This window comes from Falco biarmicus, chromosome 10, assembly GCF_023638135.1.
Source record: "Falco biarmicus isolate bFalBia1 chromosome 10, bFalBia1.pri, whole genome shotgun sequence".
NCBI classification, from domain to species: domain Eukaryota; kingdom Metazoa; phylum Chordata; class Aves; order Falconiformes; family Falconidae; genus Falco; species Falco biarmicus.
The window spans coordinates 15,266,197-15,291,410 of NC_079297.1; the positions used below are offsets into that span (position 1 = coordinate 15,266,197).

The 25,214-nt window shown below is 40.2% G+C and overlaps 1 protein-coding gene across 7 annotated transcripts in view; it reads left to right on the forward strand.

Annotated features, from left to right (window-relative positions):
• The window catches only part of ZBTB46 (zinc finger and BTB domain containing 46), a 59,650-nt gene that overhangs the window by 15,008 nt on the left and 19,428 nt on the right, over nucleotides 1-25,214 (forward strand). For all 7 annotated transcript variants that reach the window (XM_056353570.1, XM_056353574.1, XM_056353569.1 and 4 more), the window contains 2 exons: nucleotides 1,998-2,967; nucleotides 19,474-19,755. In XM_056353570.1, coding sequence (XP_056209545.1) covers nucleotides 1,998-2,967; nucleotides 19,474-19,755 — 1,252 coding nt within the window. The remainder of the gene's footprint in view (nucleotides 1-1,997; nucleotides 2,968-19,473; nucleotides 19,756-25,214) is intronic.

Consider the following 25,214-nt stretch of genomic DNA (forward strand, 5'->3'; position numbering starts at 1 on the left):
GGTCTTGCGGATCTGTATTCCGCAGTACAGGAAACCCACTTGCATTTGTCAGGAAACTTTCTTAATCATAGCTGTCCTAGGACTGCTGTGAGCAGATTTGAACAGATGGGACTGAATTTGTGTTTGAACTCCATGTATGTTGGAAAGTTGCTTCAAGCTCTCATCAGTCTCCTTAATGATAGTGCTTGTATTTAACCATGTATGCTTCAAGACCATAAGACCTCAGAAGTACAGTGATTTTGGTTTTGATATGTGTGCTTGCCCATAATTATATTCAGAATTTGGTCTTGCCAGCAGATACCAATTTTACAGTTGTACACTGACATGTGGACCCACATACCAGTTTTACAGGTGGAACTTCTTATATTGGAACAAATTTTTTGAGAGAAAGGAATGTATTTTTATATATATATATATATAAAATCCTTTATATTGTGTGGCACCTTGGCATTCTTAATTAGTTGTACTATTAAACCACTGTTACCCGGTATATAAATATTGATAGTAAGTTCCAAATAAGTCATAAAAGCTAGATAAAATGGCAGAAACTAATGCCAAGGAATTTGTAAAGCTGTGGCCACAAAGGTGAGTGTGGACCTGCAAAGGTAGTAACTGCTGAGGTACGGTGTTGCAGAGAACACTTCATCTGTCTGTTCTGGTGCTTCCAACATCCACCCTTAACGCCTTGGGTGTTGTGAACTTGAAGTTATCTCGCTTGAGAGACAGAGTGTGTTCATGTGCCCTATACCAGTGAAGTGTCACCTTGGGAGGCAAAGGGCAGGGAGTTTCTGCTGATGCTGAATGGCCACCAGATTAACCTGTGTGGTAGGAGTGACTTGCTGAACGCTGCAAGAAACGTACCTGTGCGCTTGTCCATGTTGATGTATCACTTCTCTCGTATTTGTACTTTGCAGGTGGGATAAAATTCAATCTGAAAATATTAGTGCCACTGATCACTGTCAACATATTCCCATTTAAGACCTTTTTTCTGTTTTGGGGTGTAAGAGGAGGGTAATTTAGAGCATAGCTTATAAGACAGGAGTCTCTGCCTTTATGCTTTAATGCTCCTGTCATTAACTAGCCTTTTTTTGGGATAATACTGTCAAATTTTATAAAAGATGATCAAAAGTCCTGTGAATTCTCTGCTTGGTGGATGCTTTGTTATTCTGGTCATAAGCATTCTTTCTAAACGTGAACGTTTACGTGATTATTGGAATTTCTCTATGCAGTATCATAGGGTGGTTGTGAGGTGAACTTGGAGATGTAAAACCAAGGAAATAACACACTTTATTGCAAAATTTAAATCTTGTAGCTTATAAGTAGTTAAGATTCAAATAACATTAATCTCATAGTTCTGATCTCTTGCCAGTTTAGTTTGGGTGGGGACTTAGAATTCTGTGATCTGTGGTCTTGGATTTGCCTATGGCTCTTCTGACTTGAAAACAGTATTTATAGCCCCTTAACGGCAATATAGCAAGGGAAATAGCTGGTTTCAATTGGCGTTTGCTGTTTGAGGATTTCAGCTATTCAGTGTGCTACATGTGCTTGTTCCCTTGAGAAAATTGTGTTACAGAGCGCTCTTCAATAGTTTGTCGCCATCAGCATGGTTTCAAGTGTGTAGTACCTTTTTCAAAACCAAACTTTGCTGCAGTCGAACTGTAATCTGACAGCTGTTTTACTCAAGTAACTTAAGACAGGTTTTCTTAGAAATCTGTAGTAATTTAAAGAAATATTTCTCTGGGATGTTATGAGCCACTGGAGGATTGAGCTTTGAATCTAGTCCCTTTTAACGTAAATTATTTGAAGTCTGGTAAAAATAAGCTGCATTGTGTAGTGAATGTGCAGTCTTTCTAGACAGTAGTTGTATTTTCTGGCATTCTTTCAAGATGAACCTGTTACTTAATTTGATACAACTTGGGGCTTGTCTCGGTCTTTGAAAAACACATCTGTATGCTTGTATTGGATTTTGTAATACTGTCATTTCCTTCCCAATACAGGACTTGTGGAAGAGGAAACACAAAGATTTCCAAATGAATAACCGAAAGGAAGATATGGAGATTGCTTCCCACTACCGTCATCTGCTGCGTGAGCTTAACGAGCAGAGACAACACGGCATCCTCTGTGATGTTTGCATTATAGTGGAGGGGAAGATATTTAAGGCTCACAAAAACGTCCTGCTTGGCAGCAGTCGCTACTTCAAAACGCTGTACTGCCAGGTACAGAAAACATCTGACCAGGCCACAGTCACCCATTTAGACATTGTAACTGCACAAGGCTTTAAAGCAATCATTGACTTCATGTATTCTGCACACCTAGCACTGACCAGCAGAAATGTCATTGAGGTGATGTCAGCTGCTAGCTATCTGCAAATGACAGATATTGTACAAGCCTGTCATAATTTCATAAAAGCAGCTCTCGACATAAGCATAAAGTCCGATGCCTCAGATGACCTCGTCGATTATGAACTCGGAGCCCCTTCCAGCAGTAGTACGGATGCTTTGATTTCAGCAGTCGTGGCTGGCAGGAGTATATCTCCCTGGTTAGCTCGGCGAACAAGTCCAGCAAACTCTTCTGGAGATTCAGCTATCGCCAGCTGCCATGAAGGAGGAAGTAGTTACGGAAAAGAGGATCAAGAACCAAAAACAGACAGCCACGAAGACATTTCATCCCAGTCTCTTTGGTCTAGTGACATGGGCTATGGGTCTTTACGTATTAAAGAGGAACAGGTTTCACCATCACATTATGGAGGGGGTGAACTGCATTCTGCCAAGGATAGTGCAATACAGAACACGTTCTCGGAACAAGGAGTAGGGGATGGCTGGCAACCCACTGGGCGCAGGAAGAACAGGAAAAATAAAGAAACTGTGCGGCATATTACGCAGCAAGTGGAGGATGACAGCAGGGCAAGTTCTCCAATGCCATCTTTTTTACCCGCCTCAGGATGGCCATACAGCAGTCGAGACCCAAGTAAGTCGTTCTTCCGATTTTTGTGGCTGAAATGAAAAACATTGTTAATTACATCTGTTTATGGTGTCATCTTTTCTCTGAAAAACATAAGCTTGCCAGAGACTGAAAAATGGTAGAAACCTGTGTTGCCAGCTATTCAAAAGAATCAAGCACTGTATGGTTCAGGAGCCTCAGTCTCATGGTGTTGCGGGCTGGTTCTCCTCTGAAAGAAGCTGATAGTTTTGTTTTGGCCTGGAATGTAGGATGGTCTAAATCACCCCCAAAACACCATTATAATTGTCGGAATTAATGAGAGAAAAGGTTGGAATTTGTTAGCAGTTGTGCAAACTGATGTCAATGTTGAAGAATTTTCCTTGTGCTGTATATTGATGATGTAATTAGACCACACAGGTGTAATGATCCTATCTTCAGTACTTCCTGATGTTCAAGTGTCACTTTTTCATGTGTAAGAAAACCACCATAGCTTGTTGCTGGTAATTGCAAGACAAATGTTTGGTAATTCGTAAGAATAACATGGTGTTTTGAGGTACTACTGAGGCTTAAAATGTGTTTTGATGTGTGACTAGGTGTAGTCTTAGCTGAGTGGCTGCTTTTAAGGTGTATAGCCAGGGAGAAAAATGTTGCGTTGACTTCTTTTGAATCTTCAGTAGTTATTTTTCTGTCTCATGATAACTGTCCTATTTAATGCATTAATCACTGGCAACTAATAGACCCAGGAATGTTACTGATACAGGGGTTTGGGTGTTTTTTTCGTAAAGGACTTTAAGGGAGTGTGGTATTAAACTCTCTCAAGCTGACTTGAAGAACTCAGTCTGTGCTGTGAGTTAGCCTGCATTTCATTGCATACCAGAATCCAAGTCAGCCAGGAGAAGGGTGTGTGAGGTTGTATGCCCTTATATTGCCAAATTCAGATGAAAAAAGCAGTATAAATAGTACTGAATGTCTGAAGAGTCTTTATGGGCTGGAAAGGGATGTTTAAATTGCCTACATACTGAAGTTTAAATGTGATTTTCATTGAACGGGTAACTCTTTACAAATGTCTTTAGATTTATTATGTTTTACAGTTATCTGCTGCAGCAAGCTTGCATGTAATTATTCTAATTAGCTGATGATAAAATCTAAACGTCAGTTAGAAGAAAAATACGAGATAACTTGAGGTAACAGTGATTTATGATGAATCCTGGTTTTATAATGCATGTATTTTAGGATTGTTTTGAATGAAGGTTCAGCATGGACTGCCTGGTATGCTACTGACACGCAAATATTTTTCACTTTCACGGCATCCCATGAAAACGACTCAATCACTTGTATTGTCTGTGGGGTGTGTGGGGTTTGGACAGGTATAAGAAGTAAACCACACATGTTGGAGTGATGGGGAAACAGGACTACAACTCTGATCGTCCTAGCAAACTGCTTAGAGATTGAATGCCTTTACATTACTGAAAACAGTGTGAAGTATAAGAGATCATATTAACAGGAAGCTGAATGAAGTTTAGATTATTTAATTCTTAATTGTTAAGGAATTAAATAGAAGTGGCCTTTTTCTTTGCAACTGTTTGCAGATGGGAGGAAGATGGCTTCGGGCATTGACTCAGCACAGTGCTGAGACAGCACGTCAGCAGGCACAATCAAGTTACTTGTTCCAAATCTTGCCTTAAATGAGGTTCCCAATAGAAGAGGTGTTTCTAATGATGGGAAAGGGGAAGCTGAAAGGTGGTGGTTGGAGGAATAGTTTTAATATTCCACTAGTGCTGGTAAAGCAAAAGGAAAAACTGAATAGCAACACTTCTCCTGTCCAAAACGAGAGGAGTGCCAGACCCAAACAGGCACAGGGCCTGCATACGCTGGCAGTGGCCAGCCGGTCTGGCTGCTGCTTGGAGAGCACTGTGTGCAAAGTAGAAGTACCCATGCTGAGCAAGGGGGATAGTTGGAGACTGAGCTGCTCATGGTTTCCCTATACTGGCCATCTGGAGAGGTGAGCTGAGATGAAATTCTCCTTTCTGCCCTGCTAAAAAGGGATGTTTCTCTGTGCTGTGGGGCCTGAGATTGTGGGATGGGCACATATGGACAACGATAGGGACTGTTTCTATGTGCTTCCCACAGGCAGGGCTCCTCCTGCTTAGATTTTAGGTCGAATTTTCTTGTCTTTTCGGTTTTGGTTTGGGGTGTTTTTTTGTATGATTTCAAAGGATTTGGGATCTGTGCACGTTCAGCTTAAGTTAACACTTGGACATCTCGTCAGCAGCGAGTCTCTCGCATGTTTGTGTGCGTAGTTGTGTGGTTTGAGTGAAACCAGAGTTGGTCACTCTGAGGTTGCCGCTTTTTCAGCGTGAAGTAAAGCATCCCTGCTCCCCCAGACCATCACTGTCATGGGCCCTATAAGCAGTAGGGTCTTTTGGTCTCACATTAATATTTCCCATCTCCAGCAGGTGGAAGCAACCCTCTTGCGAATTGCTCCATCTCCTAAGTTGCCAAGCTACAAGGTTCTGCTTAGGTTGGTTTTTGGTACCCCAGGTTCTTCCCTTTCCTGCTAGAGTTCAGAAGTAGTTTAGAGGCGTTGCAAACTTGGCTCCTATGCACGAAGGAAAACTGATTCTCTTGTGTGAAAATGGGTAATGGCAAGTGTCTGCGCTGTGTAATGAGTGTTTGGGATGTGTTTAAATTGCAGCTGGAAGTTGTCTTTGATTTAGTAGTGTCAGGCTTCATTCTTTAAAACAGACTTAATAGTCTAGGGCTGGTTTTTTACCTCATTTATTTAGAAGTGTCCCTATCAGTATTGTTCATAGCCAAGATGAAAAGGTACTGGTTTGCCAAGGAAATGGGTGTTGAATGTTCTTTCAATAAGCAGCTAAGAGGAAAAAAAGTTACCTAGAACTCTTTGTTCTTTGAGGCTCATTCATGTTTCTGATCTAATCAGTTATTTTAAGATGCTCCTTGTTAAGTCTGAAAGCCCTCGCTGTGGGATAATTTGGGTACCATTTCCAAATGCTTCTGTACTGGAGGACTAACAGACTTTCTGGCAATGCAAAAGCTGATGAAGAAGAGTCCATCTTAAAAGTTCCATGTTTGTGCAAGATACTCATTACATCTTGCTTGCAAGCAGCATTACATTTCAGCAACATGCAAGCAACGTTTTGGAAGGCGGATCTTACAGGTAATCATTGCATCACCCTTTTAAATCAGTGATTATTTGGGGCAGTATACTTCACAGATTAAAAATACTCTCCTATTCCTGTATTATACAGGATTATGTAATTTATGTTTTAACAAAGAAGCACATTGCAGTCACTGAAACTTTGATTTTGAAACAACTAACAATTTGTTTACACTTAGTAGTGGTGCTTCTTTCAGTGGGAAACATGTTCTTATCAATACAGGTAGGTAGGGTGTACCAAATTGTCCCGAATACATAAGTAGATGGTACTTAAATATGGATCAGTGGGGCCTCAAAAAGACACAGATATTTTTTAAATTTTTGTTTTAATTGAAAGGATAAGAAAATTCTTTCTGAATCAGTTGATTCTTTTCCAAATGCTGGTGGGGTGCTGCTGAGAGTCTTTGAATTTGTTCGCACTGTGGATTAAAAATAAAAAGGAGTGTCTGGAATAATCTTATTAATGGTACTCTAACATCATGGAAATAACAACTGAAGCAAGATTCTTAGTGTCTGCCATGCAGAGTATATCTTCTTCATCGAGAAAGAATGATCAAATAGGATTTGCAAAAGAATGCAAGCTAAGTTGAGATGCTAGATTGAGAATGTGATTAAGCTCTCAGTTTCTACAGGGTGGTGTTAGTCAAGCACAAAGCTTGATGAGGACCATCTTTTCAGGCTAGTTTCAATGTATTAACTTGGATACTCTGTTTAGCCTAAAACACATTCATTTTTTTCTGTCTCATCCTGTTTGGGTTGTTCAGGATGTCAGTTTGTCATTTCTTGTATGAAACGTTCGTATATGTTTTCCTCACCAAGCCACATTGCCTTGGAACAGCAATTCTCCAAAGTAAACTGAAGGATGGGCTTTTATAAATAATAACTTTCTTCATAACTGAGCCAAGAAGAATTTCCTCCACAGACTTGCCAAATAATAGGTCTGCCTTTTATTTTAACCTTTTTTCTTAAATCTTGTAGGTTTTCTAAAGAAACATACTATTCTTTGTTAGTCTTAATGTCAACAATGCTTATGAAATTCAGAAGTAGTCTTGTGCCTTGAGCATCTTTGTTTTCCTTAGGTTGCAGTTTCTTTAATATTGCTGGATAAAGTGTTTACAGGATTACACCTCCTGAGTGCATGGACTGCAGGATCGGGTGGTATTTAAAAGGCTCTTGCCAAAGAGGGCAGTTACCTTCACTAGAAAAGCTGTTAAGATAGCAAAACGTGGCTGGTTTTGCCTCTTCATATAATGGAAAACTCTTGTCACTTGGAGGGTGTCTTTTGAAGAATTTATTGATGGTTTTATTAATGTGTTAGTTCAAGCATAGTAGTTATGATTCAGGAATTTATTTTGAAGGAAATACTCCCCCACATCTTCTGAGTGTTTGCACCCTAAAGCTGCAAGTGAATTTCTGTGTGCCAATTGACTGTGAAATGAAGCTAATTATTTTTAAAACGGAACAGTCATTTTTAAAGACACTGCAGTTTGGGAACTTTTTGCTTTACTTTGCTTACATGCAGTGAAATGGTTGCATTCTGTAAGAGCAGCTTCAGGACTTAAGTAAGCCCAGAGCAGTGACCTTTGTGGGAAGCATGGACAGGACTTCACTATATCCTTCTGAATTTGCAGAGTTCTAAGCTGCTTCCAGCACTTTCCCATCAAAATCTTTAATTATGCACAAGTTTCCTCCCTCATGGTGAGGAGACATTAAAGTTCATCATTTTCCAATGACACAAGCTGATTTCGGTGCCTGCTGCAGGGAGTTGTGCTACTGGCTCTTGGTGAAGACTGGAGACAGCTGGTGTCATAAGCAGTTTCCTATCCCTTTTTCTGTCTTGGTTTCTAGAGAGTAAATTATGATTACACGAGTTGTTGGCAAGCACAGATGCTTAACAGTTGGATCATACAGTGAGCTTACATTTCAGAAGGCTTCAGAGGGAGGCAAGAAAGAGCTTGGTTTAGATGAACTCTCGAGTATTATTTTGTGCAGGTGAGGTCTCTGGGCCTGTCTGAGTGCAGGTAGGTGACTATGTGGATTGTCTTATTATGGAATGATTTTATTCTTGCTAAAAAAGTCTTTTTCTCAGCAATCTACTGAGCTTCCTGTAACTCCTTCACATTTTCAATGCAAATCTTCAAATCTTTCCTTGTATTATTATTAAAGAAAAAAAAACAGTGTAAATTTCTTTTTTTCTGTTGTGATATTTGGCAAGCATGTTAGTCCAAGCAGTGGAATAGAGGTCTTGCGTAACGAGAAGAGGGGGAAGAATGAATGTGGTGCTTGTATTCAGAAATCAGGTGTTTAAGGAACTCTTTAAGATTTTTGTTCTGCAAAACCTGTGTCATAGTTCTGGCTTTACATGATGCTTTATAAATAATCAATTTACCTGTCCTGAAGAGCTAGTGTTTAAAAGAGAAGAAAAAAAGGTCTTCAGGCTAGTACTGAGGGTTAATATTGAAGAAATAAAATGCTGCGTGAACAAGCTTGGAAAGAATGAGGCTTTGCCATTGATGACAAGCTGTTTGGTGTGAAGGATTATGCCAACATGGAATGGAAATGGAGAAAGGGAAGGAGAGGTGACGGAGTACAAGAGAGAAGAGAACAAGGAGCAGAAAGAGGGATAATAGAAAAAGGGAACTCAGAACAAGTTCTGAGAACAAAGACGCTAAATTTGGTGTAGGAAAGGTGCTATCTGAGACAGACTGAAGAGGTGAGGTAGGAAGGTTAAAGCAGATGTGTCTGTACCAGGAATACTTGTTGCATGTTAAGGCACAGAGAAGAAAAACACACATGTTTTTAGGCTTTTGTACCCAGCTGTTCCCATTAGACATGGATAAACCTTACTGAGGCTCTGTCCTGTCTAGTCGTTCTTCACTCTTTTTAACTTCTGCAGCCCAATGTTAAAACTCTTTTGCTCCAGCTTGAAATGCACGTAATAGTGCTCCCACATGCTATTCTGCCTTGCCGCTCTCCCATTAGTGGCACATTGATCCATCTATCTGGCCTATCCCAAACTTCTTTCCCTGCTCCTCAAAAAGCATATGAAAAGCATATATTTTTTTGAGACATGGTATCCCATACTTGATATAACTATTCATCTTACATAAAATAAAGATATATAAGTAAATCATAGATTTTTGTGGGATGAAAATGAATGTATTGAAGGAGATGCTAAGGGTAGTCTTAGCAGGTAGATTGAGAGCATGCAGTGTTGAAATGATCTGCCTAGTGTGGCAGCCAAAAAAAATCACTGGGACAGAATACAGTTGTTTGCTCTTCCTTTAAATGGATTTTGCTTTGAAGAGGTGGAGCTTCCAATCCATCTGCCATGGTTTGAGTTCTGGTTGCAATATAAAAACTTAAGGCAGGTGTTTAAGAATTTAACGGCCATGAATGAAAACTAAGTTGGTTAAAACTTCAATCCTCAGATTAGTATCTGATGTCCAAAACCAACATGGGCTTAAATTTTAACAGCTTTCCTACTGTTAGTTCATTATTTAGATCATTCTTTTATGCTCAGATTTGGAAAGATCACTTTTTATGGAGGATAGATGTTTTGGATCAAAATGTTCAGCTTATGGGAGTTCAACTTACGTTGGAGTATTTTTGAGGGTAGGTAATAGTAAATTACAAATAACCTGCCACTTGGAAAATTAAGTTAATTACTGCTTTTTTTCCACTTAACTTTCACAAAGTTGTAGTTATGCTGCAAGGTACTAAAATTTTCTTCGCTACGATTGAGGGGGGGTTTAATGATGTTTTTGTTGGGGAGATATTTTGATTCCTTAAGCAGTGGTAATCAGCAATGCCAGCCTTTCTTTCACAGCCAGACCTGGAGGGGTTACAGATTTGTGCTCTAATGCCACCCCCAGAATTCTTTCTTAGCGCCAAAATCGGCTTAGCCCATGTTCTGCATTCCTCTGGCTTATGGAGCTGCCCAGGTTTCTAGACTGTCTTTGGTACTCTCTTCATGTGCATGAAGTATTCTGTGTACTGTGTGGAGGCGGCTGCTAGTTGCAGCAAAATGCACCACCAATGGAAAAAACAAACAAACAAACAAAAAAACCCCAAACCAAAACCAAAAAACCAACCCTCCCTGACCTCTGTGTCCATCTGCTGAATTTTGCAGAAACTTTGCAGAGTGCTCAGTGAATAATTCATGTTCTCTGTATCACCACAGTTTATGGGCTAACAAAATTATTAGGATGCAGTCTTTGCAGGAATAACTCTTTCGAGTTTCTGTTATTAAAGGGTTAGGTCAGGTTATTTTCAAGTTTGGAAGTGAAAATCATTGCTTTAAACCCAGACACTTACTCCCTGGCTACAGCCTGGCTTTAAAATGGTTCCACCCTAAACCAGCTTTAGCTCAAAGCTCAGTGTCTGTTTCCTTTCCCCACCCTGCATTCCATTTTCCCCAGGCTCCAAAGCTGCCCCCCCCCCTCCTCCTCCTGCTCTTCCTCCTCCCTATGGTAGCAGCCTTGATTCTGTTAATCTGCTTTAACTCCAGAGATCAGAGGTACTTCCCCTCTCTTGAGTGCCCTTCTCACTATTTTACTGGTTCTGTGTGCCAAGGTTACACTAGGCTCATCTTTACAGAGATCTCAACCTTTCAAATAGTTGGTTGGCTGTTTTTTTTAACCTTTTTTTGTTTCTTTACTGAAATTACAAGTGAGAAATCAATAAGGCTACAGAATTTTAACATAAAAAATTCCTAATCCTGCTTTGCAATCATCACTGGTCAGGACTTTCACTTTCCAGCTTTCCCATTTGAAGTGCTGCTTTTGCATTAAAACATAGTAGGAATTAATGCTTTAGATGCAGTGTCTAGGAATCAAAACCAAAAAGTGACTTTGCTGCATTGGTCTTAGATTGTTTGGTTTTTTTGTTTACATTTCTTACAGGCACTTGTTTCAAAAGGTAAATATTTGTTCTGAGGGTTTTCAAAAGTTGTAACTCGGCATCCTGTCATATCATGAGTACTAGTGTTCATATTTAATGTGATACCTGAATGTTATATTTCTATCCCTTCATGTTTGTGTCTATTAATGTGCAGATGTGCAGCGAGAGGCTGTCTCTACACTGAGGAGCAGCAGAGAATAGTATCAGTCCTTTTACTGCTTGAGTTATGAGACTTAGAAAAAGAGGTTAAGCTTACAGTCAACCTTAGTATTTTTAAAGTGATAGTCTGTTTGAAGTTACTGTACAATTCTATGCTTATTTTGAGGAAACAGGAGTGTGGCTTAAGGTATTTCTGCACTGCCTGGTCATTCCTGCTCCTGCGGGGATGACTTTTATTATTCTGTTTTTTTAAAACAATTAACTTATTCATTTTAACTATTTTTTTTTCTTTGGATTTGGGTGTTTTGTTGTATCTTGTTTTGGGGAAGATCAGTTCGTTGACCAGGTTTACACTGTAGCCCTACAAACCATTGAGCTGAGGTCACTAACAGGTAGCAGTGCGCAGTAGGGTTTGGGGCCAGGAGCTCCTTTAGCTGACACAGACCATGGAAAAGCCTCTGCAGAATTTGGTTGAATGTTAGGAAAAAAAAAAATGTTACAAGAAAGAGATAGAAATTGGTCTTATTTTTTCCCCCAGATACCTGGAGGAGTGGAGGGAATTTTCCAGTTGATATTTGGACACTGATTACTGTTTTGAAAAAAATAGAGGGATGGAGATACACTTGTGCTTTTAGAATACCACTGCAGAACTATCAATATAAAACCAGGTCATATTTGTGTAGAACAAGCAAGTCTTGCTTTAGCAAGACTATTCTAGAGGTATTGAGGAGGATGTTGCTGCTGTTGGTAAAACGTATATGGTGAACATCATATATGGTGAAAATCATATTCAAGCCTGTATGGTGAATGCTGCCTTTCAGTTGGCATGGACTCCCCCAAGCACTCCAGAAACAGTAACAGCATTTATTACAGTTTTATGCAGGATGGTGTTTCTCAGCAGCTCAAAACCCGACAGTGCAGGACAGTGTCCCAGGTCACCCTGCTTTGAGGCACAGCTGAGAAGCTGTAGTAATGCTCAGATCTGGAGGAGGAGGGGAAGAGGGGAAAGCGCAGCCTGAAGGAGACCATGGTTTTGGTTCCATAAGGATTCAATTAAGATATCTTAAAGTCTTTAACATAAAGGCAGTTTTTAATGATCATATATGTTGTGGTTAAATAGCTATGTTTGCCTTATAGTTTCCCAAGTTATGAAATTGGAGCTTATTTTGAATGCTGCGCACATTTATTATATCCACATGTATGCTATTATGTTTGTAAAATAGTGCTAATCAAAACCAATATAGTTTATGGCATCACTTCTCTATGTAAATATTACAGTATGTGAGAATGCTGGGTTTTGCTTAACAAATAGCAAGTTGTAAAACACTTGCGAAGGATTTCTGTTAGAAAGCAGGGGGTATCTGAAATACAAGCTTCAAAGGTATTTTTAGCAGTTCGTAGAAAATTGTCATTTTTCTACCAGCCCAGACACTTTTTTTTTTTTAAGCCACTAGGAAATGAAAGCTTTTTTTTCTCCCTGTGAGTTTAAAAATTAATTATGTCTTTTGCACCAAAGGAGATCAAGCCAAATCTTCCTAAACTTATAGAAGAAGCATCATCCCTGGAATTTTAGATTAAATATACTGTCAGGCAGATCTGTATAGATACTTGACACAAATAGATAGATGAATCTCAGAAAACTGTCTTTGATTTCACCTAAGTTTTTTCCAGGAGAGTTCGGCTCGGGTCATAATTTGGCTGTGTCCTTGAAAGAAAAGCTGAGTTTAAGTGGCTCCCACTTTCCCTTGGTACTTAATTGTACCCCCACGCTCTCCTGCAGTTGTTCTGGTGAAGATGTCTGTGCAACCATGTAGTGAACCGGATTGGGGAACTGATCTGGGTTTAAAAATAACTTTTTTTAATAAACCAGTTTATTTTTAATGTATTAGTTCCTGTCTCAGGTTCACCTTGCAACTATACACGTAGTGTTGGTACAACTGAGGGAGTAGCAGGGGAGGATGCAGGAATGGACATTTGGGGTGGGAGAAGCTGCTGATGTTGGGACCTCTTTCCTCACCCCCTCTCTGCCCTTTCTGCCTGTCATGTTATAAACAAACAAAAAATTGTGTTTGCCACTGCACTAAAAATTACCCAGCTGTGTGCAGGAGATTCTAAACAACTACTCCAGAAAGCACGATGCCTGCATCCATCGCAGGTAGCTTCCAGAGCCAGTGCTCTGTACTTCGTTGGTTAACAACTTGGGTGGTGGGATGGAGCGAACCCTCAGCACGTTGTTTGGATCACACCAGACTGGGAGGAATGATTTGCTGGAAGGCAGCGGTGCCAGACACAGCATGGATTCAACAAAGACGAGTGTGAAGTCCAGCGTGTGGGACAGAACAGCCCCGTGCACCAGTGTGGGTTGGCAGCCAGGGAGCAAGAAAGCAACTTTGCAGAAAATGTGTTCGGGGGAGTAATGAGCTGAAGAAGGAAGGGTCTGCGTGCCCTCGCAGCTGCGAAGGCTGGCTGCGTGCCTTACAAGGAGCGTACGTAGCATGTCAAGGGAAGTGAGACCACACTGGGGGTACGAGATCCTGTTTGGGGACCTCTAGGCCAAGAAGGACTTTGACAAGTTTGAGCAAGCCCAGCTGAGGCCATCAGGGTGTTGTGTACAAGGAGAGGCTGAGGCAGCTTAGTTTAACCTGGGAGGAGAGAAGGAGAGTGGATGGAGTGTCCAGAGCCAGACCCGTCCCAGATGCATATGGAGAAAGGGTGAGAGGTAATGGACACAAGTTACAGGAAGGGAAATTCTCATGGGGTAAAAGGAGGAAATTCTTTACAGAGTGGTCAGATGATGGAGGAAGGGCCGGGAGAAGCTGTGGTATCTCTGTCCCTGCAGATACTCAGACCTTGGCTGTACAAGCCCCTGAGAAACAGGATCTAACTCTAAAAGTAGCCCTGAAGTCCCTTTGAATTTATTTTTAAAAATGGTTCCAGGTAATACAACATTAACGCTGTCACAAGTCAGGATGGCTTCTGGCTCACTGTCTGTTGGTGACACCGCTTAAGATACAACTCCAGTTGCTGTTGTTTTCAAACTGTACTCCCCTTGATCCTTGTCTTTCTGACAGCAGAATGGGTGCACCTGAAAGTTTGTCTTTCCTTTTGTTCACTTTTCCACCCTAATTTATGTAAAGACAAGAGTATTCTCTGCACTTACAAACTTTGCTTTGTTCTTAAATGTGTTAAAAAGAAAATGAGCAGTATGATTTGCCAGCCCCGTGCCAGCTTCACATTTGCCTGTAGGAGGGAAAGTATTTGATGCACTTAACTGGGGGTCCTATTCTTTATGACTGTCAAGTGCGCTTTATAAATAAGAGTAGGATATAAGATTATTGAGTGTTTCTTTTATTAGTTCCAGATAGTTGGGATCTTGCTGTCACCCCTAGCTTTGGCAAGTGTCCACAAAATGCAGGCAGCCAGAGGCTTTGTCTGGGTTTAGTTGAGAGTGTTAGTGATGTTGGGTTGATAGTATGCTGGTGAAACTGGCAGGACGATGGTGTTCATTCTGCTGAAGCACCTAAAGGCTTAAAATCTGCTAAAACAGGTGCTGCAGCTGTGCGATTGGGTGAGCTGTGTGGAAAGGGTAAGGATGCTTTCCATGATAGGAGGTGCCTTGAATTGCCGTCATCTTTGGAGGTAGTGGGGACTTGTAAAGAATTTACTCCAGATGCTGAGCACTGATAACCTCCTGTTCGGAAAGGTGTGCTTGGAGGAATGGCTCATGCTGCGTGTAAAAAAAAAAAAAAAAAAAGTGCTAAATTTTAAGGGGGGTTGAGGATAGGTTGAAAGGGCTCCTAAAAGCTTCCTGAAATTTGCCAGGCATGATGGAGAAAACTTGCAGAAACTGGCTTAAAGCTTTGGCTGTGAATGATGAGCTGAGTACTGTTGCACGCCCTTCAAGGACCGCTGTGTTTGCTGGCTGACTTGCCCCACCTCGCTGGCGGCTGGGGCACTTTGATGAGGTAGGCAGTCGCTTGGTGGTGCATGTCGTGTGACCTCATCATCCTGGAAACTCAGAAGACCAAGGGAGAAACATTACTGCTTTGTATTTCTGCCAAACAGAAAGAGACTTTGAAGAGAAGATGACAGACTTCTTGGATCTCCTCTTACCCTGAGACTGTAATGAAAAGAGCAATATTGAGGAATAGCGACCTGGCAAAACGTTGCCTTCAGTTCTTGGGGAAGACCTTGTTTCTGCTTTGAATGCTTTCAGCAGCAGAGGTACTCGTGTATGGCTTTTATTCATGCCTTTCTCTCTTCTTACGGGTTAAGTCCTCCGGCTACATGTTTCTACCAACTCTGTATGTGAGAGAGCAGGAATAAAAGTTGAAAGATGAAAAAATTATTAAAGAAACTCCAAATTACAAAAGGGAATAATAGCATTGGGAGTCTGGAAAACAACAGAAAAGACCACTGGGGGTTTACAGAGAAGGTAAAAACACAATACAAACAAGAAATAAGTGGTGTGAGAGAAGCAAATACTGAGAAGGTAGTTTGGTAACAGCAGAGTTTAAGCTGTAATGAGGAAAAATGACTGTAGCAGGGAGAAGAAATAAAAGGAAAAAACTGTATTAAAGTAATTAAGGTACTCAAATGGATTCTTTAAAATGGAGGAGCTTTTCTAGGGTCTTTCTGAGATGGCATGTGTGGGGTTTTTTCAGTTGTTTGGCTACATTTAATGCTCTTTACTGCCAGTTTTCTCGTAGATCTTGGAAAACAATTTATCACGCTAACATTTAATTTGGATACTTTAGGTTGCATCACCTTTCTCTCTGCTGTAGCCCTTGCTGAGGGGCTGGCAGATGTCTGCAGTGCTACTTGATTTTTTGACTAGTACAGCTTGGTTTTCTCATACGCATGAAGTGCGTTTTGTTGTGCCATGTTCAGCTGGGCTGTGTGGTCTCTGTGAGAAGGTGCTCATAATCGGGCTTCCTGTATTCCCTTTAGATAAGAACTTTACCAGTTAAATGTTGCTTTCAGAGATGCATGGAAATACTGTTGCCAAAGTTGTAAAAATGGGCCCTGTGTTTTATTTGAAAATAAAAGCTAATAATAAAAAGTATTCATCCAAGTCAACAAACTAATAAAGCTTTTCTAAAGCTTTTGTGTTTTGGAAAGTAGGCTGGTGTAATAGAATAACTGCAAAATAATTATTTGCTAAAGAGACTAATGAGCTCAGTTTTTTAGAGCAGCATTAATCCCATGTTTAACTTGCTGCCCCGACCGGGATTTCCTGCGCGCGGTGCCTGGAAGCTGTGCAGTCTCGGGGACTGTCTCAGCGGTGTGAAAAATGAGATGTGGGGGAGTTGGATAGAGCTCTCGGGCTGCCACGTGATCCGTCGCCTTGAATAATTGCAGAATAGAAGCTCATTTACTAAAGCTTGGTTTACGTACTGTTGAAGCACTGTAGTAAACAGTTTAGATTACTGGGAAGTGGCAGATACTTTTGATTCATGTAATTCTTTGACTGAATCTCGTTAAAAGAAGCTGTATTCTGGAGAAAAGAGAGAAGTGGTTTTGGAGGCAATGTGAAGAGGGACTTCATGCATTTTTGGGTTTTGGTGCACTGAGAGTATTTTAGTGCTTATGTGACTAAGTGGATATTTATTTTGCCTTAATGTGTATTTGATTAGGTTACATCAGCTATAAATACTGGAAGCTCTAAAGCCTCTATTTCACTGTCTGTCTCTAATCTTGGCTTTTGAGGAACATTTAATGTCTTGTTGTGGTTACAATTAATCTCTGTGTGTTTTAGCAATTAGTGTTTATGTGCAGCAGGCAGTAACAGATTTTGGCAACTGTCAATCAGCATCTGTAATTGGCTATGAAAAAGGACAGGGCAAAAGGCAAGGTGATTTACTGCCTGTGTGGTTATTTGGCAACACCGTTTTGTTGACAAACACCCTTTCTGGCCCAGGTTATTTGCAGTGATTTGACGTGTAGGTGGTGAGGAGCAGAGAAATAGCAGTGTTAGCATGGCTTTGATTTGATAAAGCCGTCTGTTAACATTACCAGTGTAATGGGCTAGAATTTACTTACTTTGCCACCTTTTGTAACAGCTGCTGGTTTTTAAAGTCCTGTAATTTCCTTTTATGCAGAAATGTTAGTTTTAAAAACAAATGTCATTTGCTATCTAGAAAAATTATATTACCTGTTAGTTGCTCACTCAGTAGCAGAGGAATGACAAAATACATAAAAATCTGAAGCGACTGAATCTTTCTGCTTCACTAAGATTTAATAAAACTGCTAATATAAGGTTATACAAGCAAAACACAGATGGAGGAGGGAAAATCTCTTTAAAAGGGAGAGCATTTCTGAGAGTTCACATGGTTACTGCTGCTGTGTTTATAGCCCCCAGCCTTGGGTATTCCTTACGTCTCCAGGGCGTAGGAGTACCCTGCTAGTGATTGTTTTTTCATTATTGTTTGCTTTGAGTCTTTTTGTTTTTTGAAGGAAGTGGAAAAACTTAACAATAAGAGGTACTGGCAGTACAGCAGAGCTCAGTAAAGTGAATCTGAACGTGTTGAGGAACCTGTTGTGCCCTGGGCTGGGACTGGGGAGTTCACTGACTGCCTGGCTCCGTGGGCTTGGACACCTTGAGCAAGTCACCGCGTCTTTCTCTGGCGGTTACCACCTGTAAAATGGAGATAAAAATAACGATCATTTTCCTTTAGCAGTTTTCCAGGTTACAGGAGATAGGCGCTGTACCAGTGTCCTCATTAACATTTTTAATAAGGCTATGCAGATTGATATCTTGCCCTGGTTTGAAGCTGTTGAATGCTGCAACAGAGTGCTGGCGTACCACACTCTTCCTCTTCCCTTCTCGTAAGCTCTCCTGCTGGGAAACCTTCTGTACGGGAATAAGTTTATCGCTGTGGTGTATCTGATGAACACCTGGATTCCTTGCCCTGAGAAGTGCAAGGTGAATTTGTGCAAGCAGCAGAGTGTTAGTTTTGTACCCGTCATACCACTGTTTTGAACTGTAATAGTTGCATTAAGTAGACTTAAACGTATTTTGAACTAGGAGGCAATAAAATGTTCAGGATCTGCGAAACAGCTTCCTCTTCCATCTGATCACTCATTATCTATGCCTTTTCTTTGGATTTGGATTTTTTTCCCCACTATGTCTTGATAGTAAAAATGCTACAAAGGCATCTGTTTGCTGGGAAGCTTTAGCCCTGTTTACCAGGTACTCAGTTGGGTTTTGAGCATGTCAGCTGTGTTGCTGTGGATTCTGGAGTAGGTAATTGCAGTTGATTTTACACACTTTATAAATAGGGCAACAACCCTTTTTGTAAATAACTTTTGTTTTGTGTGAAGAATAGAGAGGAGCATGAGAGTCACTTTCCTTTACATAAAACTACATATGTTATTTAAAACTGTAAGAGTCAAAGTTCAAACAAGGGAATCTTTAACTAGGCCTCCCCAAAAATACAAAAATAAAAAGTGTTTTGACAGGGAGACATTAACATTATGGTAACTTTTAAATTTTGTTTTGAGTTCACTGATGTTTTTGTTAGTAGTTTGTTACATTTTTATATAGCTGCTTTGTAGCTACCTGTTGTAAAGTGGCTGATCTGTGTCTTTGTATTTTAACTGTATCACTGCTGTATAAAACCTACCCTGTGATACATGCTGGGAACCACCCATTACTGTGTATTTTTCAGGTAAGTGACCCCGAGGGATTCATACTAATTATCAGTCCACTGTTACAGGCTGTTTATTACTGGATCTTTGAAAACTTTTATTATGGGGAAGAAATGAAAGAATAAAAATTTGTACTGCTGGTGTATAATTATGGAAAAAAACAGAACTTAAACACTGGAGTGTAACTTCAGTACTAGCAGACTATCCTGAAATCTTAGTTTAAAGTAAAGAAACAAAGTTTTATCCAGTTACTAGTTGTAGGGGAGGTTGCACACATCTCTCTCCCTCTGCCCTGCTATTGTGGTGTGTGGTGCTGAAGTTAAGACCAGGTAGATCTTAAAAAAAGATGGGGCAGAAGCGAAGGGTGCAGATGGGCACAGGCTGGGAGAACAGAAAGCCCCAGCCATGGGGTGGGTATGCTTTCTGTTGAGCCTCTGAACAGCCAAGTTCATCTTGGGACTTCGGGAAAAGAAGGGGCAAGAAGCAACACTCTCACGTGAAAAGTGAGAATAAGGCCAAACGAGGTGGTGATAAGTTCCTGGTTCTGTTATTTGGATCCATGATTAGGCAGACTTGTGTGGTTGGTGTGCCACATCTCAGGGGATTTGTTTGCACCTCTAACAGCATCTTCTGTCACACAGGTGCTGAGGTGGCAGTAACAGAGCCCAGCAGCTCCGACAGCAGAGTAGAGCGGTCAGACCCCTACCCAAACGTCGACGAAGCCCTCGTCGGCGGGGAGGCCAGCTACATCTCTCAGCCCTTGACTCCCGAGAAGGAGGATGCGCTCCAGGCTGCCACCGTCGCCAACCTGCGTGCGGCTCTCATGAGTAAGAACAGTTTGCTGTCTCTGAAAGCCGACATGCTGGGAGAGGATAGTTCTCTGCTGTTTGAGTACTTACCCAAAGGCACGCATTCCCTCTCTCGTAAGTTTGTGTTTTTATATTTTTTGTTTACTGATACTTTAAGTGAAATCTTTAGTGAGAAGAAAATACAAGTCACTGTCTTGTTTATTACTACTGATAGGTTTATATCAGTTTTAAATCCTTTTTAGTCCCACCTCCCTTAAAACTTGGAAACCTGTGTCTGGTATTGATCCAACTTTAATGTTAACTGCTGAAGGCATGGAAGAAAGTGTTTAGTGCATATGTATGTAGCGCTTGGCTTCAAATTCCTGTTTTATTTGTTTGCAAAATGGTACTTACAAATGAAATCCAAAGTATTTAAGTCCTTATGGTAAAAGAAGTAGCACCAAAGGTTTTGAATCCAAAACTGACTAATGTTGGAAGTCTTGAGTGTTGCTTCTATGTCTGTAGAAACGATTGTGAGTTCTGTAGATTGCATGATCTTCTTGCTGTTTACTTTTAGACCTATGTCCAAGTAATGAGCAGCTATTGATTGCTTTGTTATACTTGCACATGGAAACAAATGTTATTCTACTGGTGATTTGTTGGAGACAGCTGTTGTGTACCATTCTGTGTGGCCAGTTTACTTTTCAACATACTCTTGTATTTCCTTCGTTGCAATCATAGAACACATTGATTCGCTAGTGCATAAAGAAAGAAAAATGATTAATGGTGTATTTTAATAATAATCTCAGAAGATGGTGATATAATTTGTGATGTAAAATAGAGCAAGCAGTGGCTGAGTACTACTGTTTGTTTCCATCAGAAAAGGTTTATTTTAATCTATTACTGAGAAAATTGACTGATTAAATAGAATGAAATGTCCACTTAAGGTATTTATTATTTTATTTTATTTTTACTTTCCTATGGCAGAAGGTAGATAATGTTTAATGGTGGTAGATTCATAGAATATGTCATAGAATGGCTTGGGTTGGAAAGGACCTTAAAGATGACCTAGTTCCAGCCCCCCTGCCACGGGCAGGGACACCTTCCACTAGACCAGATTGCCTAAAGCACCGTGCGAGTGGCCAACTGGTCACTTGAGTTGTGTGATAAAGGGGAGTAGCTGCACAATGTAATGTCTGTCTTAGTATCTTATTTTGCTACTCGTGTCTGAACAGTGGAATCATTTTTTTTTTTTTTAATATCTAAGTTCAGAGAGAAACAATACATTTTTTTGTACCTTATTCTGCAGCTTAAATCTTTAGGTGGAATTGCTGATGCAAAGTTCTTCTTTCTTCCGCAGTAGTTCACTTACTGAACGATCTCCAATTAAGTCAGATTTAGACGGTTCAAACCAGGCTCCTGGGTTGAAAATCCCTTTGTTGCAATGAAATAACAAAGATCCTGTGCAGCAGTTTAGTTGCTGGGCTCGCATGCAGTGAGAAGAGTGCCCTCAGCTGGCACCGGAACGGGTGGGAGCATAGACTGATGCGCAGCTGCAAGGGTGATTTATGCACCGCGTGTTCAGATCTGTGACTCGTGACAGGTGAAATCAGCGGTTTCATCTTCTGTCATGATAAACTGGAATAACGACAGGGCAGCCCTCTATCAGTCATCCTTCTCTTGGTTGGAGGATTTTACGTTTTACTTAAAAGCTGCAGCACCACTTGGCGTAAAGACAAATGAGTATAAAGCAGTCATAAATTTGGGGCTAGAAATTAGAGATTGCCTAACCAGCGGAGAAGCGGAGTTCAGTAACAGGCATGGTGTAGGCAGAAGACCAACTGGGTTTAAAATAAAGCTTGGTAATTTAGAAAAGGGGGTGAATGATAGCACGTTGTGGGGTGCCATGACTCAGGAGGTCCTTCCAGCCTGTATTTGAGGTCCCTGCTTTCCAGCTCTCACTGTTGCTTGAATTTCATTCAGCTAAGCCTCAATAATCTTACCTTTATGGAAGCAAAGTGAATTGCGTAAGACAGAAAGACGACTGCTGGATTAGTCTGTTGCTTCCACATCAGCAGGTGGATGTGGCTGTGGCCTGGTAAGGGGGTTTTTACAGAAGCAAGGAGTTAAGGGACCTATTTTTCTTTCATCTTATTCAGATTCACAGATACCGATTTACTTTAATCACTTAAAAAGATGTTCTGATATAAGACTCTCTTGCTTCTAAGCGGTCATTACTGAATATAAGACTCTCTTGCTTTTAAGTGGTCATTACTGAATACAATAGGACATCAAGTTTAATGAGAATTTTCAGTGTATAAAGTGACAGTAAAGCAAGTGGTAAGAATTGCGGAGATCTAAAAGCACGGTCTAGGTTGGTGCTAGCTTTGTAGGTGTTTTTCACATTTTTCTTCAAACACAATTTGAGGATGTTGAGTCATTTTAAAGGCCCGGGTTATATTTAAAAAAAAGAGGGGAGTAGGCAGGAGCACAGTGAAAAAGATTTCTTTTCTTTTTTTTTTTTTTTTAAACCATCTGTCTGATGAAAAGGAAGCGCACTAATTTCAAGAATTTTAAGTGATCGATTCCCCTTGAGTTAAAAAAATGTGAAGTGTGCTTTTAATCTTAACTGCTATCACTGGATTGCCTTCGTATTCTCTTACAGAGCACTACAGTAAGTAACTGACTCAAGGAGCAGTGTTCGCATTCGCTTTTCTTTTGTGGAGGTAGAGACTTGATGGAGGCGGGCAGATCCGAAGAGTGTATCATACATGTTTAACATTCTGATGAGCCATTTCTAAAGGGGATATTAATCTCCAAATTACTGCACACATTACAAGTTTTCATTTTTTCTTCCGCATAGTTCATACTGTTGTAAAAGTCAATAGAGGATGCCGCAAGGTTTTAGTTTTACCTTGTGTTCTTTTTTCGTAATTCATTGTATATTGTAATGATTGTATGAGGTTTGAAATCAGTTGACATTCTGCTGATGGAAAAATGACGCCCAGGATGTGTGTGGGGTGTTGTATCACTATGATGTAGTCAAACATAAGTACAGCATTTCTAAAGTTAACCGGTTCAAACTGATTTAAAACTAGAAGGGGATATTTAAATACCTTGCCGTTTGGGTAATACAGTTGCCAGATAACCTACAGCTGAGGAGCTTTGAGAATTTGATGTTCGTGGTATATAAGCAAAATTGACATTGTTCATGTGGTTGTCAGAAACCTAAAGAACATGGGGGTTTTGCAGGGGGGAAAAAAATAAGTACTTGCGACTTACGGGTAACACAGAGGTAGTCTTGGGAACCACTAGTTACAGAACCTGCAGTTTGTTGTTGGGGCTGTGTTTCAGATAAGACATTATAAGAGGTTCATTTTTTCTTGTCTTTACATGTTTTCGTGGTTTGCCTGTAAAAGCAGGTTATTCTTCTCTGACTTCCCACTTCAGCAGTGCTGTTCTGCTGAGCTCCTTGGTTTGATAATGTGTTTCTTACTTCGTTTGTAATACTGAACTTTGGTAGCATTGTTCCGTACAGTTACAGCACATCTACAAAAGCCTCAAAGGCTTAAGTTGAATGTTTTTAGCTGGTTTTGCCAAGAATAATCAAGAGAATGAGAATTTTAATATTCATTAGAAAATGAGTTGGTTAGTTTACAGCCCTGTTTTCTTGTAAAAAAAAATAAATAAAAATAAAAAATGCAGAAAACTTTTAGATTTTGGGGTGCCAGCTCCCTTAAAGGGTAACTCTTCCACATTTTCAGAATAGTACGTTGCATACTTTTTTGTATGTCTAAGTTTGGCTTTTCCTGTTTACCCTGTTGCAACTGAAACTGTTTATAGAAGCAATTCCTATGAAGCTTGCTGTCCAAGTGATTACATGGTAGACAGAGCCCTTTTCTTCTGGGCAAACCAGCTAATACGTTATTTTTAGTTGGTGGTTCATTGGAGCCAATAATTTATACTTGCACTGGATGCTAAAGGAATACATTTTACACCGTGGTCGACTTTCCCAGGAGAGAGTTAAAGGTATTCAGTTTGGTGTGGAATTTTTCTATGTGTTAAACGAAGATTTGGGGGAGAATAGATGCAATTTTAAATGAGATATCATAACCTTTGCCTTTCTTTTTTCCATACTATGCTATATTCATATAAATACTGCATTCACGTAAATACTGCTAAACCAGTGCATCATCGTCTATATGCAAAGCTGATTGAAGTGCTTTTGATTTCTGGTTTAGAAGTTAAAATACTTTCATTAAAATTAATTTCAATACAAATTTAGGAGGGAAAAAGGTTTCTCACAGAACTAGTCAGAATGGGACAAAATGTAAATTTGGGTGCTGTTTGCGTTCTCGTGTACAAAGTATGGGTCATTGATGTGGGTTTCTCATGTTACTTGAAGTTGTTGAAACCAAATAAATATTAATTATTGTTTGAAAAATCATCTTTGTATTTTGTGTTGTAAATCTTTGTGGCTCACATTGGATTATTGAGTTTGTTTCTCCTTGCTCTACTTCATTGCTCATTCGTTAGCCTTAACTTTTGCTCTAAGCAGTGCATTGTTTCTCTAGGAACCTGTGTAACTCTGTAGAGGTGTTTAATAAGGAATTGATCAAGCCAGACCCCACTGGCTTATCTCTGCTCTACACTAAAACACTGTTTGTTTAAGGAAGCACAACCCAGAGATGCCTCTTAAGTCATCCGTGGTTGCAGTTTGTAGCTTCAATGTAAACAGGGCATCTTGAATCAGTTTGGGATGTTCAGGGGAAAAAAGGAACATGTGGATGACTAGGCAGGAATTCTGCTGCAGACGTGGAGAGCTGGATTCCTGCTAACAGTTTCTAACAAGAAACACTAATGAGTTTGCGTTTTCCCTTATTTTTTCCTGTCTTTTGTTTACGGGTTCTAGCGTTTTGCTGTCTTGCCTTTAAATTGCGACAGCTACAGATGAGCACCAACAGAATGAAAACTTCAAGTATTGTTACAACACTTGAATAGAGTTAATGAAGTTGTGAAAGATTTCAATCGGCGATCAAAGTGGAGGAAGGTAAATCAAACATCCAGCTTGTGGCACAAGAGCAGAATTTCCTTTGATAGCTGATAAAAAGTTAGGTTTGGGATTGTTCGCATTTAGAAACCTTTGTGTGGTTTCACTCGAATGCTTTGTTGTGACCCAGATCACAGTGTATTGTATTCGGATGTAGTATAAACTTTGACTTGTTATTTGTAGCTGCATTAAAGAGTGTGGGTTTTTATATCCATAAAGGTTTCAATCAGATTCTTTTGTGTTAGAAATAAAAAAGCCTTTAGGGCATAAAGTGCTTTAAATATGAATTTGTTTACTCTTATGCCATATTTGCTTCTGGTTTTGCCTGCTTGCTTTTCAAAAATAATGACGTGCTCGGTATGTCATTCCAATATTCAGTTGAGGTGCTTGTTAAAGTTTAAGACTTCGTAATGTACACTGATCTTGATAACACAGCCTTTATTTGTATTTAGATTTGTCATTGATTATCAGTGCAGTTTCTGGAATATTGTTTGCCATTTGGCTGTTGCTACAGAATAGGCAAGAGGGTACAATTCTGCTTCAG